This window comes from Protomyctophum parallelum (assembly GCF_964188405.1).
Source record: "Protomyctophum parallelum genome assembly, chromosome: 2".
Lineage (NCBI taxonomy): Eukaryota > Metazoa > Chordata > Actinopteri > Myctophiformes > Myctophidae > Protomyctophum > Protomyctophum parallelum.
In genome coordinates this window covers 44,257,023-44,272,673 of record NC_139699.1, presented here as the reverse complement: position 1 = coordinate 44,272,673, position 15,651 = coordinate 44,257,023, and the positions used below count along the sequence as shown (strand labels likewise).

General features: G+C 44.7%; 1 protein-coding gene across 1 annotated transcript in view; it reads left to right on the top strand.

The window, feature by feature from the left end:
- Positions 1 to 15,651, top strand: part of ush2a (Usher syndrome 2A (autosomal recessive, mild)) — a gene marked incomplete at both ends in the record, with an annotated part of 385,038 nt that overhangs the window by 97,053 nt on the left and 272,334 nt on the right. The window contains 6 exon segments of the mRNA XM_083759320.1: positions 4,772 to 4,935; positions 5,458 to 5,601; positions 6,244 to 6,472; positions 8,021 to 8,028; positions 8,303 to 8,437; positions 11,439 to 11,729. Of these exon segments, the coding sequence (XP_083615446.1) occupies positions 4,772 to 4,935; positions 5,458 to 5,601; positions 6,244 to 6,472; positions 8,021 to 8,028; positions 8,303 to 8,437; positions 11,439 to 11,729 (971 nt within the window).

Sequence of the window (15,651 nt, the reverse complement as noted above, 5' to 3'; positions counted from 1 at the left end):
AATTGTGCATAATGTAAATGATAGATAGTATAGATACAGTCTAAACCAACCATTTCTTGAAATGGAACTGAAATGAAAGAATCCGGAATAAGTGATTGGATATTTTGACTCGTGTATTTATCGAAGAAAACATTTTATTTCCATTTCCGATGCCGAGGGGAAAGAAATGCAGCTTCTTTGTCTTCTTTAGTTTTTCTCAGTTTATTTATCTCTGCTTCTCTCTTTCTATCTTGCTCCCTTTATCCACCCTCTGCTCTCTCTCTCTCTCTCTCTCTCTCTCTCTCTCTGTCTGTGTAAGGATGAATGATTTATTCTTCATACTGCTCCAGTTCAGCGTCTCTCCGAGATAAAGATTTCTTCATCTAAATATTATCAAGTCATTTATCCTCCTCTGACGATCAATAGGACAAACACACACACACACAGTCACACACACACACACACACACACATGCTCGCGCGCGCGCACGCACACGCACACACACACACACACACACACACACACACACACACACACACACACACACAGTCACACACACACGCTCGCGCGCACACACACACACACACACACACACACACACACACACACAACGAAGTCAAGTGCAAATACACATGTATATCCACACGCTCGCAAGTACACACACGCACGCATGAACGCACACACACACACACACACACACACACACACACACACACACACACACACACACACACACACACACACACTCACACGCACACAATCACAGACACACCATATTGATCTGATAGGGGCCTGGCTGGTTAAACCTCCTCAATAAGGTTATTGAAGATTTCCCAGACTGGAGAATATGACTGAATATGTGGACTTCTGTTACACACACACACGCACGCACACACACACACACACACACACACACACACACACACACACACACACACACACAAACGCGCACACATGCACACGCACACACACGCAGTGTACCCAGTGTTATGTGACTCCTAATAGACCTCTTATATGGGGACACGCAGCAGACACATTCAGACATGCATGCACACACACACACTCACAAACACACGTTTTGAGGCCGACAGAGCCGAGCGGAGGTGTTTCTCCTTGAGAGAGGGGAGTGAAGGTCGAGTCACCATGCAGGGCCATTCAGATAACTGCGTGAGCACTGAGCACGCACAGGCACCAGTTGACAGGTCAAATCTGTGTCTCGTTCAGAATCTGTGCTTTTCACACTGCAGTATCGTGTGTGTGTGTGCGCGCGCGCGCCCGTGTGTGTGTGCATTTGCGTGTAGGTGTGCGTGTGTATAAGGCTGTCATCGTTCAATGAGAGTGGTGTCAGTCTACATGTACTGTGTGCACGTGCGCGCGGGTGTGTTTGTGTGTGTGTGTGTGTGAGGGTGTGAGGTGGCTGGCCGGCTGATCACCTTCTTCCCTGCCCCACTGGGGGTAACACTCCCCCCAGTGGGGCAGTCCCACACGTGTGCACACACGCACGTGCGCACGCACGCACGAACACACTTTGACAGCTCTAAGTGATAACTGTGAATAAGCGTTGTGAGGTGTTTGGGTGTAGTGCCTGAGGGTCTCTCCTCGATAGTGTTAAGGTGGAGACCCAACACCTGTCAGTCTAGCACGCACGCACACACACACACACACACACACACACACACACACACGCGTGCGTGCTCTCTCAAACTGAGAGTAATTTATTGTCACTATGTGGGATATACAGGTATTTTTCTGGTTAAGGTGCCACATGAAACACGTAGGACAAGTTGCACCACGACAAGGACAGGACAACGACACTGTACACCTCGCACCACGAGAGCAAATGTGCAAGTCACACACTATGAGTTGGTCAAACATCATACCTACGTTACTGAGGACAAGTCACACACTATGAGTTGGTAAAACATCATACCTACGTTACTGAGGAAAGACTACATCTTCTTTCTTTGACTCTGTTACAGTCACACACTATGAGTTGGTAAAACATCATACCTACGTTACTGAGGAAAGACTACATCTTCTTTCTTTGACTCTGTTCTCCAATGTGTCCCCATAGACCAGTGGTTCACTGACCTTTTAGCTCATGGCGCAATGGAAGACACAAAAAGGGGATCTTTGGGTCGCGGACCATTAAAAAAATTGGTCCGCGACCCAACCATGTGTCCCGAACCACTGTTTGGGAATCGGTGCCATAGACTACTATAGACACACTGAGCTCTCGCATAGAACAGTGCAAAACGACACAAAGAAGACAGTCATACAACATTGGCTGGCAGTGGCAGCTGCCAATGCTGTGGAAAGTTAGTGTGGTCTCCAAATTTCATGATATGATGCTTTGACAAGGTTTTTCACTACAGTACAGTCTGCAGTTTGTGTTAGAGAACTCCAGTCTTCTCTAGCTTAGTTGGTTAAGTTGTGTGAAAATACACAACATTAGTTTCTGAGGCAAACAATTTGGTGACAATAATAATCTGTAAACTCTGTATTTTCGGTGAAGAGATTTGGTTTTAGGGGGACAAACAAAAGCTCCCAAGAACATACTTTACCAGAAGTTATAGAAACTTTTTGGATTCATTCTTATCATTTTGTTATTATATATATATTTTTAAGATATATAGAGCAGTCCTCTTGAACTGAACTGTAAGAAACATCATAATTGTCTCCACCAGGCCGAAGGCATGGGGGGAGAGTATGTTTTGCACTCCGTCCGTCCGTGTGTGTGTCCGTCTGTCCGTCCGTCTGTCCGTCCGTGTGTCCGTCCGTGAGCAGCTAATCTCGGCCACCGTTAACCCGGTCGATGCCAAATTTTGCACACACACACTCCCTGGATGCCAACGATGAACCTCTGCCCCAAACTTTCCAGAACGGCCTGTTATAGCGCCACCAGGAGGCCGCTTTGTGCAAAACAAGTTTTTGCACAGTACACCTACAGATTTCGTCCAAACATCACGCAAATTGGTACACAGTCTCTCTAGAGCCATTCAACGAAACCAGTCTTTCAGATTTCTCAGACTCCATCCTGATTGGTTAAGATTGGCTTCCAAAGTTCACAGGAGTGCTCAGTTTCAAACAAAATGCTGCAAATCATGAACACATCGCGTGATTTCCGTGAAATTGTGCACCCACATTCCCACTAGGCCGAGGACGAAATGCCACATGAACAATTTCAACTCAGCCTCAAGGTGGCGCTATAACTGGCCGAAAACTGTTTTTACCTCTAACTGCACGGACCTGTGGATAACTTTGTATGCCAACTCCCTAGAGGCCAAGGAAAAACCTTTGCCTGGAATTCTTCACATCTGCTCATCCTGGTGGAGACCTGTGCCCAGAAGGGCACTTTTTCTAGTTCATACTGTTATGCAGTGATGTTTTCTAATAAACTCTAATAAGTGGACAAAGAATAGACCAACGATTTAGGCCTGACCTCGAAATTAAAAAAGAATCTTCTACATTTAAAAAAAAATAGCAGATCTACAAGCTCGTAGCGCGCCATCAATAGCTAAATTACAACATAATGTTTAAAACACCAAAAGAGGTTCCCGCCCAAAATGGTTTAAGTCAGTGGTTTTTTCATGTCAAGAACCCCGAATTGCCACTAATTAACCCCCATTTGAAGAGATACGCTATTAGGGACCCCCATAATAGAAGACTTTTTCGGCTCTAGCAGTTAACCTCAACCATTTTAATTTCAAAGACCCCCAATTTGACACGCATTAGGCTACGGACCCCCATTTAATGTCATTTCTATCTCTGGGACCCCAACTTATGTTGCAAAAATCAATCTTGATGTCACTCTGAGAGTGTACAAAATTGATCCAATTGGTTCCATTTGTACACTCAGAGTTACAGACCCATAAGGGTCCATTTGGTTCCATATGTGTACACTCTCAGAGTTACAGGCCCATAAGGGTCCATTTGGTTCCATATTTGTACACTCTCAGAGTTACAGACCCATAAGGGTCCATTTGGTTCCATTTGTACACTCTCAGAGTTACAGACCCATAAGGGTCCATTTGGTTCCATGTGTACACTATCAGAGTTACAGACCCATAAGGGTCCATTTGGTTCCATATGTGTACACTCTCAGAGTTACAGACCCATAAGGGTCCATTTGGTTCCATATTTGTACACTCTCAGAGTTACAGACCCATAAGGGTCCATTTGGTTCCATATTTGTACACTCTCAGAGTTACAGACCCATAAGGGTCCATTTGGTTCCATTTGTACACTCTCAGAGTTACAGACCCATAAGGGTCCATTTGGTTCCATTTGTACACTCTCAGAGTTACAGACACATAAGGGTCCATTTGGTTCCATTTGTACACTCTCAGAGTTACAGACCCATAAGGGTCCATTTGGTTCCATTTGTACACTCTCAGAGTTACAGACACATAAGGGTCCATTTGGTTCCATTTGTACACTCTCAGAGTTACAGACACATAAGGGTCCATTTGGTTCCATTTGTACACTCTCAGAGTTACAGACACATAAGGGTCCATTTGGTTCCATTTGTACACTCTCAGAGTTACAGACCCATAAGGGTCCATTTGGTTCCATTTGTACACTCTCAGAGTTACAGACCCATAAGGGTCCATTTGGTTCCATTTGTACACTCTCAGAGTTACAGACCCATAAGGGTCCATTTGGTTCCAAACTGTCATTTAGCTGGGGACCCCCTGGAGCTCCCTCAAGGACCCCTGGGGGGTCCCCGGACCCCCACTTTGGGAACCAGTGATCTAAGTGGTGGTTGGTTTGTTTCTCTGTGTCGTTGCAGATGTCAGCCCTGCCGCTGTCACCCGGTGGGCAGCGTGCACGGCTCGTGCCACCCGGACTCTGGTGTGTGCGTGTGTAAAGCGCTGGTCACGGGAGAGCAGTGTGACGCGTGTGCGCCCGGAGCCTCTCACATGGACCCCGACAACCCCCTGGGCTGCAGCAGAGGTCTGTCACGCACGCCACGCACAAATGCACGCACAAAAATAGCTGATCTACAAGCTCAAAACGCGTGGCACTGCGACGAGTTTTGAGCTTGTAGATCTGGCTATTTTTTGCTACGACAGTAATAATGCAATGTGTCCCTTCTGGAGTGAGTGTGGGAATACAGTGGCCCTCTCCACATGGTCAAAGTTGCCCACCCATGGTGTAATTGGCATGTCTAACTCTCTCTCTCTCTCTCTCTCTGTCTCTCTCTCTCTGTCTCTCTGTCTCTCTCTCTCTCTCTCTCTCTCTCTCTCTCTCTCTCTCTCTCTCTCTCTCTCTCTCTCTCTCTCTCTCTCTCTGTCTCTCTGTCTCTCTGTCTCTCTCTCTGTCTCTCTGTCTCTCTCTCTCTCTCTCTCTCTCTCTCTCTCTCTCTCTCTCTCTCTCTCTCTGTCTCTCTGTCTCTCTGTCTCTGTCTCTCTGTCTCTCTCTCTCTCTCTCTCTCTCTCTCTCTCTCTCTCTGTCTCTCTGTCTCTCTGTCTCCAGCTCCATCCCAGCAGCCTGTTCCAGTAGGTGTTGTGCTGAGTTCTTCCTCTATCCGCCTGTCCTGGGGTCTCCCCGACTCCCCCAACTCCCACTCCCTCAACTACACCCTCCTCAGGGACGGAGAGCCTGTTCACACGGTCCACAGTCAGTTTCCCTTCCGTGAGTAGAGACACGCACACGCACACGTACACGTACACGCACACGTACAGTAGAGTGCTGTATAATTTCACATTGTCTCTTATGAATTAGGTCCTTCCAAACCTCGACACTATCTGGGCTGAGACCACATTCTATACACTGAGAATTGAAGATTCATGATAATAATATTGTCTACTCAAAGCTAAATACATCATCCGTACCATGTTTAACAACTTAATGCAAATACACTTTGTTGACTGGGAACCCCCAGGGGTCAATACTTTAGCCCCCTCTTTTTTTCGCCAAAAATAATCTCTTTGCCAAGAAATGCCGATCTACAAATGCACAACTTGTCGCAACTAGCAACGCATTTGGCCACATTATTTAGTATGTGATGTATTGCCATGCTTTTTGTTCTTGCTTCATGTAAGTCGCTCTGGATTAAGAGCGTCTGCTAAATGCCTAAATTGTAAATTGCAGTTGACTAAAACTAGACTAACACTAAAAACATTCCATGTGACTAAAATGTGACTAAAAACTAAATGAAAACTATTCAAGAGACTAATGACTAAAAACTAACTAATCTGCTTCTAAGAACAACACCGTTGTCTTCTCTGATCTCCCCCCCTCCTCCTCGCCTCTCTTCAGTTCCGCAGTCGTTTGAAGACGCTGGCCTGTCTCCGTTCTCTAACTACTCCTACCGGTTGCTAACGGCTAACGTCGCGGGTCAGACCGCCAGCTCCTCCGTCTCCTACCAGACGTTATCTGCCGCACCGGCTGCAGACCAGCTGCACCTCAGCCTGGTGGGACGACCAGGGCCCACCAGGGCCAGCTTCACCTGGTCCAGCCCACGGAATGACACTGGACCAGTGGAGAGGTACAGGGAGGAATGAGAGGAGGATGAATGACTGACTCTGGACCAGTGGAGAGGTACAGGGAGGGATGAGAGGAGGATGAATGACTGACTCTGGACCAGTGGAGAGGTAACAGTGAGGGACGAGAGGAGGATGAATGACTGACTCTGGACCAGTGGAGAGGTACAGTGAGGGATGAGAGGAGAATGAATGACTGACTCTGGACCAGTGGAGAGGTACAGTGAGGGATGAGAGGATAATGAATGACTGACTCTGGACCAGTGGAGAGGTACAGTGAGGGACGAGAGGATAATGAATGACTGACTCTGGACCAGTGGAGAGGTACAGTGAGGGACGAAAGGATAATGAATGACTGACTCTGGACCAGTGGAGAGGTACAGTGAGGGACGAGAGGAGGATGAATGACTGACTCTGGACCAGTGGAGAGGTACAGTGAGAGTGAGAAGTACAGGGGAGAATGCATGGCAAGAATGAGGGAGATGAGTATGTACTAGGCATGTAACGATATATATTGTATATCGATATTCGTGTCGCACCGTGGCACGTTTTGAGCTTGTAGATCAGCTATTTTTTTTTGAAATCCTGAAAAAAATTGCCTTTTTATTTTGATTTAATTTCAAATTAATTCAGTTATAGTTATGTTAACTGTATGAACTAAATCCAAACACTTGGACATACAAAAGCTGAAATCAATAATATCTCAGTATTCTGATATTAATCTGAGGGCCACATTATGTGAAGGTGGGGGCCGCATGTGGCCCATGTATAGTATAGACTCTTATCTGTCATTGTGTCCCTCTCTCAGTAGCATAGAGCAGAGCAGTGTTACATACAGCCACAGCTATAGGGGGTGTTCAGAGAAAGCAATACTTTTTGAAAGGGGGACACATTTGGGGATGCTTAAAACTCATTGACTGCCAGATGAAATACCTAAATGTATACTGTACCACCCACTGCCAGCCTCTCGAGTAGAACATTCATCTTCACTACGAGATGGCTTGCAGTTATAGTTTGTTACCTTAACAGTATTTACATGTTCTCTTTCACAAACTTTTTCACAAACTCTGTCTCTGTCTCTCTCTCTCTCTGTGTCTCTCTCTCTCTCTCTCTCTCTCTCTCTCTCTCTCTCTCTCTCTCTCTAGGTTTGTGTTGTCTTCCGTAGAGGCCTCCAGCATAGGGTCTGTTGTCCACTACAGTGGTGTTTCTACAGAGGCAGTAGCTGGCGGTCTGAAACCCTTCAGCCTCTACAGGTTCACTCTGGAGGTAAAGTATATACAGGCTGGCAGGCTTTAGTTACAACGTTTCAAGTTGCAATTTAATATTTTACAAATGTGTTTTGTTTAAACTTTAAAGCAATGCTGTATGTTCTGTAATTGTGTGTGGTCACTTTATGAGCAGAGTGTATCAGTAGTCATGTGACCAGTAGAATGTCATGTGATCACCTGTAACCAGGAAGTAAATGCAGTTTAGTACATGGCTGAGCACAGAGAAGCTGTGTGTTTGTGTATGATAATCCAGCAACATCTACCTGCATATACGCCTTTTGATAGCATCGTGGGTATGTAACTAATGCTTAGATGTTCATTGATGATTGTACATGATTATCTTTGATATATTGTGGATATTGATTATGCTTTATTTGTACGTTTCAGTTTCACACTTCTTTGATGTTAGTAAACCTGTGGATATGGAAACGACTGTCTTCAGAGTCTTAATGTCAAGGAGGAGTTTATCTGACTGTCAAGATATCTAGCCACTTATATTGAGGACAGTACAAACTACAAAGTTACTTAGTGACCATAAAGTGTTTCTTTCCCAGGTGTGTTCAACAGGAGGGTGTAGCACTGCCCCTCCCCTGTCCATCATCACGGCGCCCGCTGCACCCCAGGACCAGCCCCCACCCCGGGTCAACGCTACTGGTCCACACACGCTGCAGGCTGTCTGGGAACCGCCCGGGCGGGCCAACGGTAGGACCGCACGCACACCTAGTGTTGTTTCTGTCGACTAAAAACGAAGACGAAAAATGTTTGTCGACTACCTTTTTCCACTGACGAAAACTAAATGAAAACTAAGCTATGGTGACTAAAACTAAGACTAAATATATTGACAATTTCGTTAATTTTCGTATAAACTAGACTAAAATGTTACTAGTGGACAAGAGAGTGTAATAACAGTCATTACGACGGCATCAAGGCCTGTAAAAAAAAGTCGACTAAATCAACTAGATTTAGTCGATTAAAATCTTATGATATTTAGTCGACTAAAACTAGACTAACACTAAAACATTCCCGGTAACTAAAATGTGACTAAAACTGAATGAAAACTATTCAAGAGACTAATGACTAAAACTAAAATAGAAATGTGCTGCAATAAACAACACTGATGCCTCTCCTGGCAGTCTTTTTGTTTTAAATCCAGGGAGCTTTGTGCTGTGACTAAAGGCTCCATGTTCCTAAGCTCTGTCCCTTAACACCCTGAGCGCACGGGACGAAGTTCTCCGCCTTTCCAATTAGTAACGCCCAGCGCTCAAGACGGAGATTATTGATATCAAAACGGAGCGCATCGCTCCACAGGCTGGGAGCGGTCTGTTGCGCAACACTCCATGTTATTTTCCGGTGGGACGTCATCGAAAATGTCCCCCCGAGACGAGATGGAAAATCTTAAAACGTGAATAACTCATTATATCATCATATCATTCCGTCCAATTCTAAGAAAAGATGATGTGTTAGACGGCCCATCGCGGTCCCGTCGCTAGTTAGAATTAATACATCCCGTTGTTGTCGATCGCCTCGGGAGTGTTCTGGCTACATCAAGCTACTTCAGCTACATCCGGGATAGCACCTGGTCCGTCGCTAAATGTGCTCCGCTGCTATAAATCGCTGGGCGCTATAATTTAATGGATTAAATAACCCAACTTTATTTATTTTTCAACCAAGGTTCATGTTTTAGGTTATTAGTGAAAGTAAAAGATGAGTGTATTTTTTTTTTCATTTGCTGCTTTCTTTTGTTCTAGCGATTTTAGCTGTTTTTGACAGGGGGGCGGGGGCATTCGAGCATGGGGCTAAACTTGATTTTATAGCGATTCATTTTTTTATTATTTACTATAGTCCTACTAGACCCCAATAAATTACATCTGGCCACAAAGGATCACATGATCTACTGAATGTGAAGGAGGCCTACTGGGGGGAAGCCACACTGTGTGTCATAGGCTCAATATGTCAGTTTGACACATTCAGTAGATCCTGTGATCTTTTGTTGCCAGATGTAATTTCTTTGGGTCTAGTAGGACTATAGAAAATAATGAAATAAAATACATCTATAAAATATTTAGCCCCATGCTCGAATGCCCCCGCCCCCCCCCTGTCAAAAACGGCTAAAATCCCTAAAACGAAAGAAAGCAGCAAATAAAATAAAAATTATACTCATCTTTTACTTTGTCTAATAACAACCTAAAACATGAACCTTGGTTGAAAAAAACTAAAGTTGTCCTTTAACCTTTGCTCTACACTAAAGTGTATTTGTAAGGCTTTTATGAAGGGTCATGCCTGAAGATAACTTTGTCGAATAATGTGTGATGTGTGGGGTCACATTACTGGTGGGAAGCGTTCGTCAGCCACTCTTTGCAAAATAGACAACAGGAGCCTTATTCGTGCTAAACTGTATAGGCCATCATATTGACATCAACACCAGGAACAATCAAATTAACTATATATACACACACATACACACACACACACACACACACACACACACACACGCTCTGTTGCTTTTCAAAGGTTCTAAACTCAGCTGAGATTAAACAAGCAAGAAGAAAGCGATGGGGAGGGAAAGAGAATGAATGAGATCTCTGGTGAATACAGTCATTGTTGAAGTGAATTAAGTGAATGAACTGAATGAATCTCCATTCACTTGTCTCTTGTTCCTCTACACTATAGGCTGAGGGGTCAGTTACAACTCAGGCCTTTTTTACGGACAGACACATTGCAAGATCAGAGTAACCAGCATGAACTTTAGTCAGGGTTAAGGGCATGTGGTCAAGTGGCTTTGAACAGTTCACCTCAAGGGAAAAGGCATGCTCAACTCAAACCGTCTTTTGAGGATTCAGGCGTGTGCTGGGTGCAGATTCGAAGGGAACGTGTAGATTGTAGAACATGGGTGGGCAACACTCATTGCATATTACTGTCATAGCAAAACTAGCCGATCTACAAGCTCAATACTGCAACGCGTTTTGAGGTATGGTAATATATATATATATATATATATATATATATAGTAAAGAGAGCCTACTGTCAGCTGTCCAGCAGTCCAAATATTATAGTCCTACCATACCAGGCCTGAGGTCTACCATACCAGGCCTGAGGTCTACCATACCAGGCCTGAGGCCTACCATACCAGGCCTGAGGCCTACCATTGCGTGGCACATCTATGCACGGAATGTCTATGTTCACAGGCTTCTGGGTGCGGCCTAGAGGGCATCTGAGCATGTGCAACACCATACCTCGTACACCATGTGTCTTTTGGGAAACCGGGGCCAATAATACCATTTTAATACTAGTAATTAAACTCTTATTAGTAAAAAGAGTCTTATTTAATAATGTTGAGGATCCGCAGCAGCAGTCAGGCCAGACAAACGCGGCCTTCGTCAAATCCTGACACTGACAAAGGCCTGCATGTGCGCCGAAACGTAGTTGTCTCTTATACTACAACTGAGAGTGGGGATTTTATTCTATTTCTACAAGTAGCTTTAACCCATTTTAGACCTACAAGCTCATAGCGCTCCACCGAGTGGCGCGCTACAAGCTTGTAGGTCTGCTATTTTTTTTTTTATCGAAGAACCACTGACATAGAAACATGGCTTTTTCAGAAAACTGTCAGGATGTAGAAGACATTTTTTAGAATCTGATCTCAGGTCAGAATGGGTTAAAACCAGCATCCATGTCCTCAACTATATTATCTTCTCGTTGGCAGGTGTCATCACGCGCTACGAGGTCCATCTACGGGGGCCGGTGGTGGAAGCATCACAGAATGACACCATCGGTCCTGTCCTGCCCGAGAGGAGGGTGTTCGTGAGCTCCGGTTGGCTGGATCCCAGCGTCACTCCAACAGAGTCTAACGTAACCGGCATCGCCCCGCCCCCCGAGAACAGCACGGCGATGACGGGCCTGCGAGCGTTCTCCACCTATCACGTCCGAGTCGTGAGCGCCAACGTGGCCGGGAGCGTGAGCTCCGCGTGGACTGCCGCGCGCACCTTGGAGGGAGGTCGGTTAATATATGCGCCACCGCACACACACACACACACACACCTGTGTCTTGAGCTCGTCGCTGATTTCTGTATACTTTTGACTTGACTTGACACACACACATACACATACACACACACACTGGCACTCTTGCCGACTTTCTTTTTTTAATTCATTCAAACCTATAGTAGTTGTATAGGAATTCCTAAAAGATTAAACCATTTTGACCTGGGAACGATTCTGCAAATGTCTTCTAAATCCTGACAGTTTTCTTGAAAAAGCTGTTTTTCTATGTCAGTCGTTCTCAAACACTTTCATGTCACCTTTCACGATTCTTCAAAAATAGCAGACCTACAAGCTCGTAGCGCGCCACTCGGTGGGCTTGAGCTTGTAGATCTGCTATTTTTCAATAGCTAAAGCATAACATAGTGCTAACACCAAAAGGGGTGCCCGCCCAAAATGGGTTAAACGTTTTCATTCCACAATGAATGAATACAAAAGTTGTCGTTTCCACATGTCTGACCCGACCGCAGTGGCCATGAGCTGATCCCTCCCTCATGCATACATGTAGCCTCCAATCACATTCAGCCATGATTATAACGGATCAACAATGCAGTCTCTATGGGCCATATACCATATTCAGACCGCAGCCATCTTGCCAGCAAGGTGCTATACCTAGGTGATACTTCCCATAGACAGTCCATTCATCCAAACAGAAATGTCCTATCTAATTATATTAAACAACTTCAAAATCACTGACATTGCAGCTGTATAGGGAAAGCTTGAATTATCCTCTTTCAATCTGTAAAGTTTTTGTTTAATCAAAATCCACCGTAGACATTTTATGTGCTTGAGTCTGGAAGTGTGTGTGTACACACCTGTTTTGAATTTGCACATAATGCAGGAGGAAGCAGGAGGTTGCTTTACGGATAACGAGCGCTTCCATACAAAGGTGTAAAGAGGATAATTCAAGCTTTCCCTACAGCTGCAATGTTGGTGATTTTGACGTTGTTTAATATAATTATAGATGGCTTTTCTGTTTGGATGAATGGGCTGTCTATGGGAAGTATCACCTAGGTAGCACCTTGCTGGCAAGATATGGCTGCGGTCTGAATATGGCCAATTGAAGCAGACTGACATTTTGCTCTTTGACATGCTCAACATCTCTCACTGCTGCCACAAATGACAGCTCCCTATCCGGGACGTGCGGAGAGTGTTAAAGGGGCAGGGGCCGAAATCCCGTAAGAGGGCACTTTTGGACGAAAATAGTGGCTTATTGCTTTGATCTACAAGCTCACAACGCGTCACGCTGCGACGAGTTGAGAGCTTGTAGATCAGCTGTTTGCCGAGGCGCAACCCAGCACGTTGATTTCGAAAAAACAAATTTGTTCAGCGCAAAATGCTGCGTTCCAAGTTTCACGGCTCTAGCAGTGATTCTCAACCTGTTTAATTTCAAGGACCCCCAGTTTGACATGCATTACTCTACAGAGCCCCCATTTAAATGGCATTTCTATCTCTGGGACCCCCGATGTATATTGTAAAACCAATGTTGATGTAACTCTGGGCGTGTACGAATGGAACCAAATGGGCCCGTTAGGGTTAATTTGGTTCCATTTGTACACTCCCAGAGTTACAGACCCATACGGGTCCATTTTGGTTCCAAACTATCATTTAGCTGGGGACCCCCTGGAACTCCCTCAAGGACCCCTGGGGGTCCCCAGACCCCACTTTGGGAACCACTGCTGTAGTGCAGTACGGTAGTTGGATTGTAATCAAGCTCTTCTAAATCCTAACAGTTTTCTGAAAAACGTATGTTGCTAGGCCCATCGGTGGTTATAATAATTATATGTACTAGCCCTTACCCGTTGTGAGATATTAATGGTATATTTTCGTCCCACGTCACCCGCTATATTTTTTGCCGACAGCGGTATTTGCGCCTAGAGGTGTGGTCATGGGCGTGTTGGCACGCTTTCCCCTAAATTGCTATTTTGGTCACATACATTTGGGAAGTCGATAGTTTAAAAGCACCCGTAAGCCGTGCCAAATTAGTTTGGTAGAGCGGAGCACGGCACGCCGCGCCTCAATGGAGATGTCTGCAGGCACAGAGTAATCAGCAGAAGTCGAGTGCCTGCCACTTGTGTTTATATAATTGTATATTCAAATAAGTTATTTGTGCGCCATTTCCATTTGCTCTTTCAGTTCACGATCACCCCATATAGCAGCAAATGGGGTTTATTGACCGAACTTTCCTTTTTCGCTTCATATACCGTTCCGTAGAGACGCGCACAATCTATATACCAAATGAAGAAGAAACCCTAAATACAAAGGGAAGACATCATTGCACACAACAACCACACCAAGGGGTCTAATGAAGTACTCTCACCTCTTAAACGCATGACAAAATTAGAAAAGGTACAAATCCATCTTCAAACTAGATAAGTAGTCAAACGAGGTGCTACTCCAGGTGACTTTTTTTTTAACGGAATCGAATGATTAATTTGGCTTAATTCTAAGCTTGAATTCATTGATGTAAATATTTTTGGAAATCTCTATGGGAAAATAACTGCTATGCCCTACAGTATGCCATGAATACTATATGCAAAATATTAGATAACAGATGATTGAATGAAAACCACTCACCAGGAATGAAAGGAGAGAATTAAACATACGTAAGAGGGATATGCGTGCGTGTGTTCGGTGAAATGGCTCATTAAGGCTAAACGATGCCTCCAACAATACTGTAAGCTAACAACCATATGATAGCACCATATTTAAGCGTGTGTGTGTGTGTGTGTGTGTGTGTGTGTGTGTGTGTGTGTGTGTGTGTGTGTGTGTGTGTCTGTGTGTCTGTGAGAGAGCGAGTGTGCGTGTGTGTGTGTGTGTGTGGGCGTGCGTGCGTGTGCATGTGTGTGATTACGATTGCTCATGAATCACATTTCACAGTAGATTTCATGGCTGCATGTCAACAGAAGAGTAAAGAATGTATCCATTTAATGTGTCACATGCACTCACTGACTTACAATATGCGTGAAGACATGTCCTTTTATGTCTTCATAAACATACACATGACATCCGGATTCATTTGCTGTGTTGTATTTTTTCAAAAGTCAAAATAACCAAACTTGGGTTATTTTTAACCCCCCACCTGGGTTACAAAGGGAGCGATTCAACTCCTGGGTTATTTTGACGCAGTAAAATGGGTTATTCATTTTGACCCATAATTTGACTCAATTAATAACCCATTTGTTATCAAAATAACCCATTTAGAGGGTCAACATAACCCAATTTGTGGGTCAAAATAGCCCAAGTGCTAGTCACCATATGTGTGTCAAAGTATTTAATTGAAAATATACTTTCAGTAACATTATGAACTAATATGGTTAAAATATACTATGAATGTTGATAGGATTGGCTGGCTCCTATCATAGTACCCCTCGAGCGTTGATAGGATTGGCTGGCTCCTATCATAGTACCCCTCGAGCATTGATAGGATTGGCTGGCTCCTATCATAGTACCCCTCGAGCGTTGATAGGATTGGCTGGCTCCTATCATAGTACCCCTCGAGCATTGACAGGATTGGCTGGCTCCTATCATAGTACCCCTCGCGCTGTTCTTGTGCGGTACCTCTATTCATAAATGTAACCTGGGCCTGCAGTACCACTTTTGACCAGTAGAGTCAACGTTGCCCAGCCATTACATTCTGCAGGCTTGGTTCAGCTTTGTCAGTTCAGCAGATCTTCAGATGTTCTGAATCTTTATGATTTGGAACTGATCCTCCTTTAGAGAGAGGCTTAATAATGAATGATTACTGTAGTTACAGCAATGTTTTACTGTTCTCTCTGGTGTGTGTGTGTGTGTGTGTGTGTGTGTGTGTGTGTGTGTGTGTGTGTGTGTGTGTGTGTGTGTGTGTGTGTGTGTGTGTGTGTGCGTGCATGCGTGCG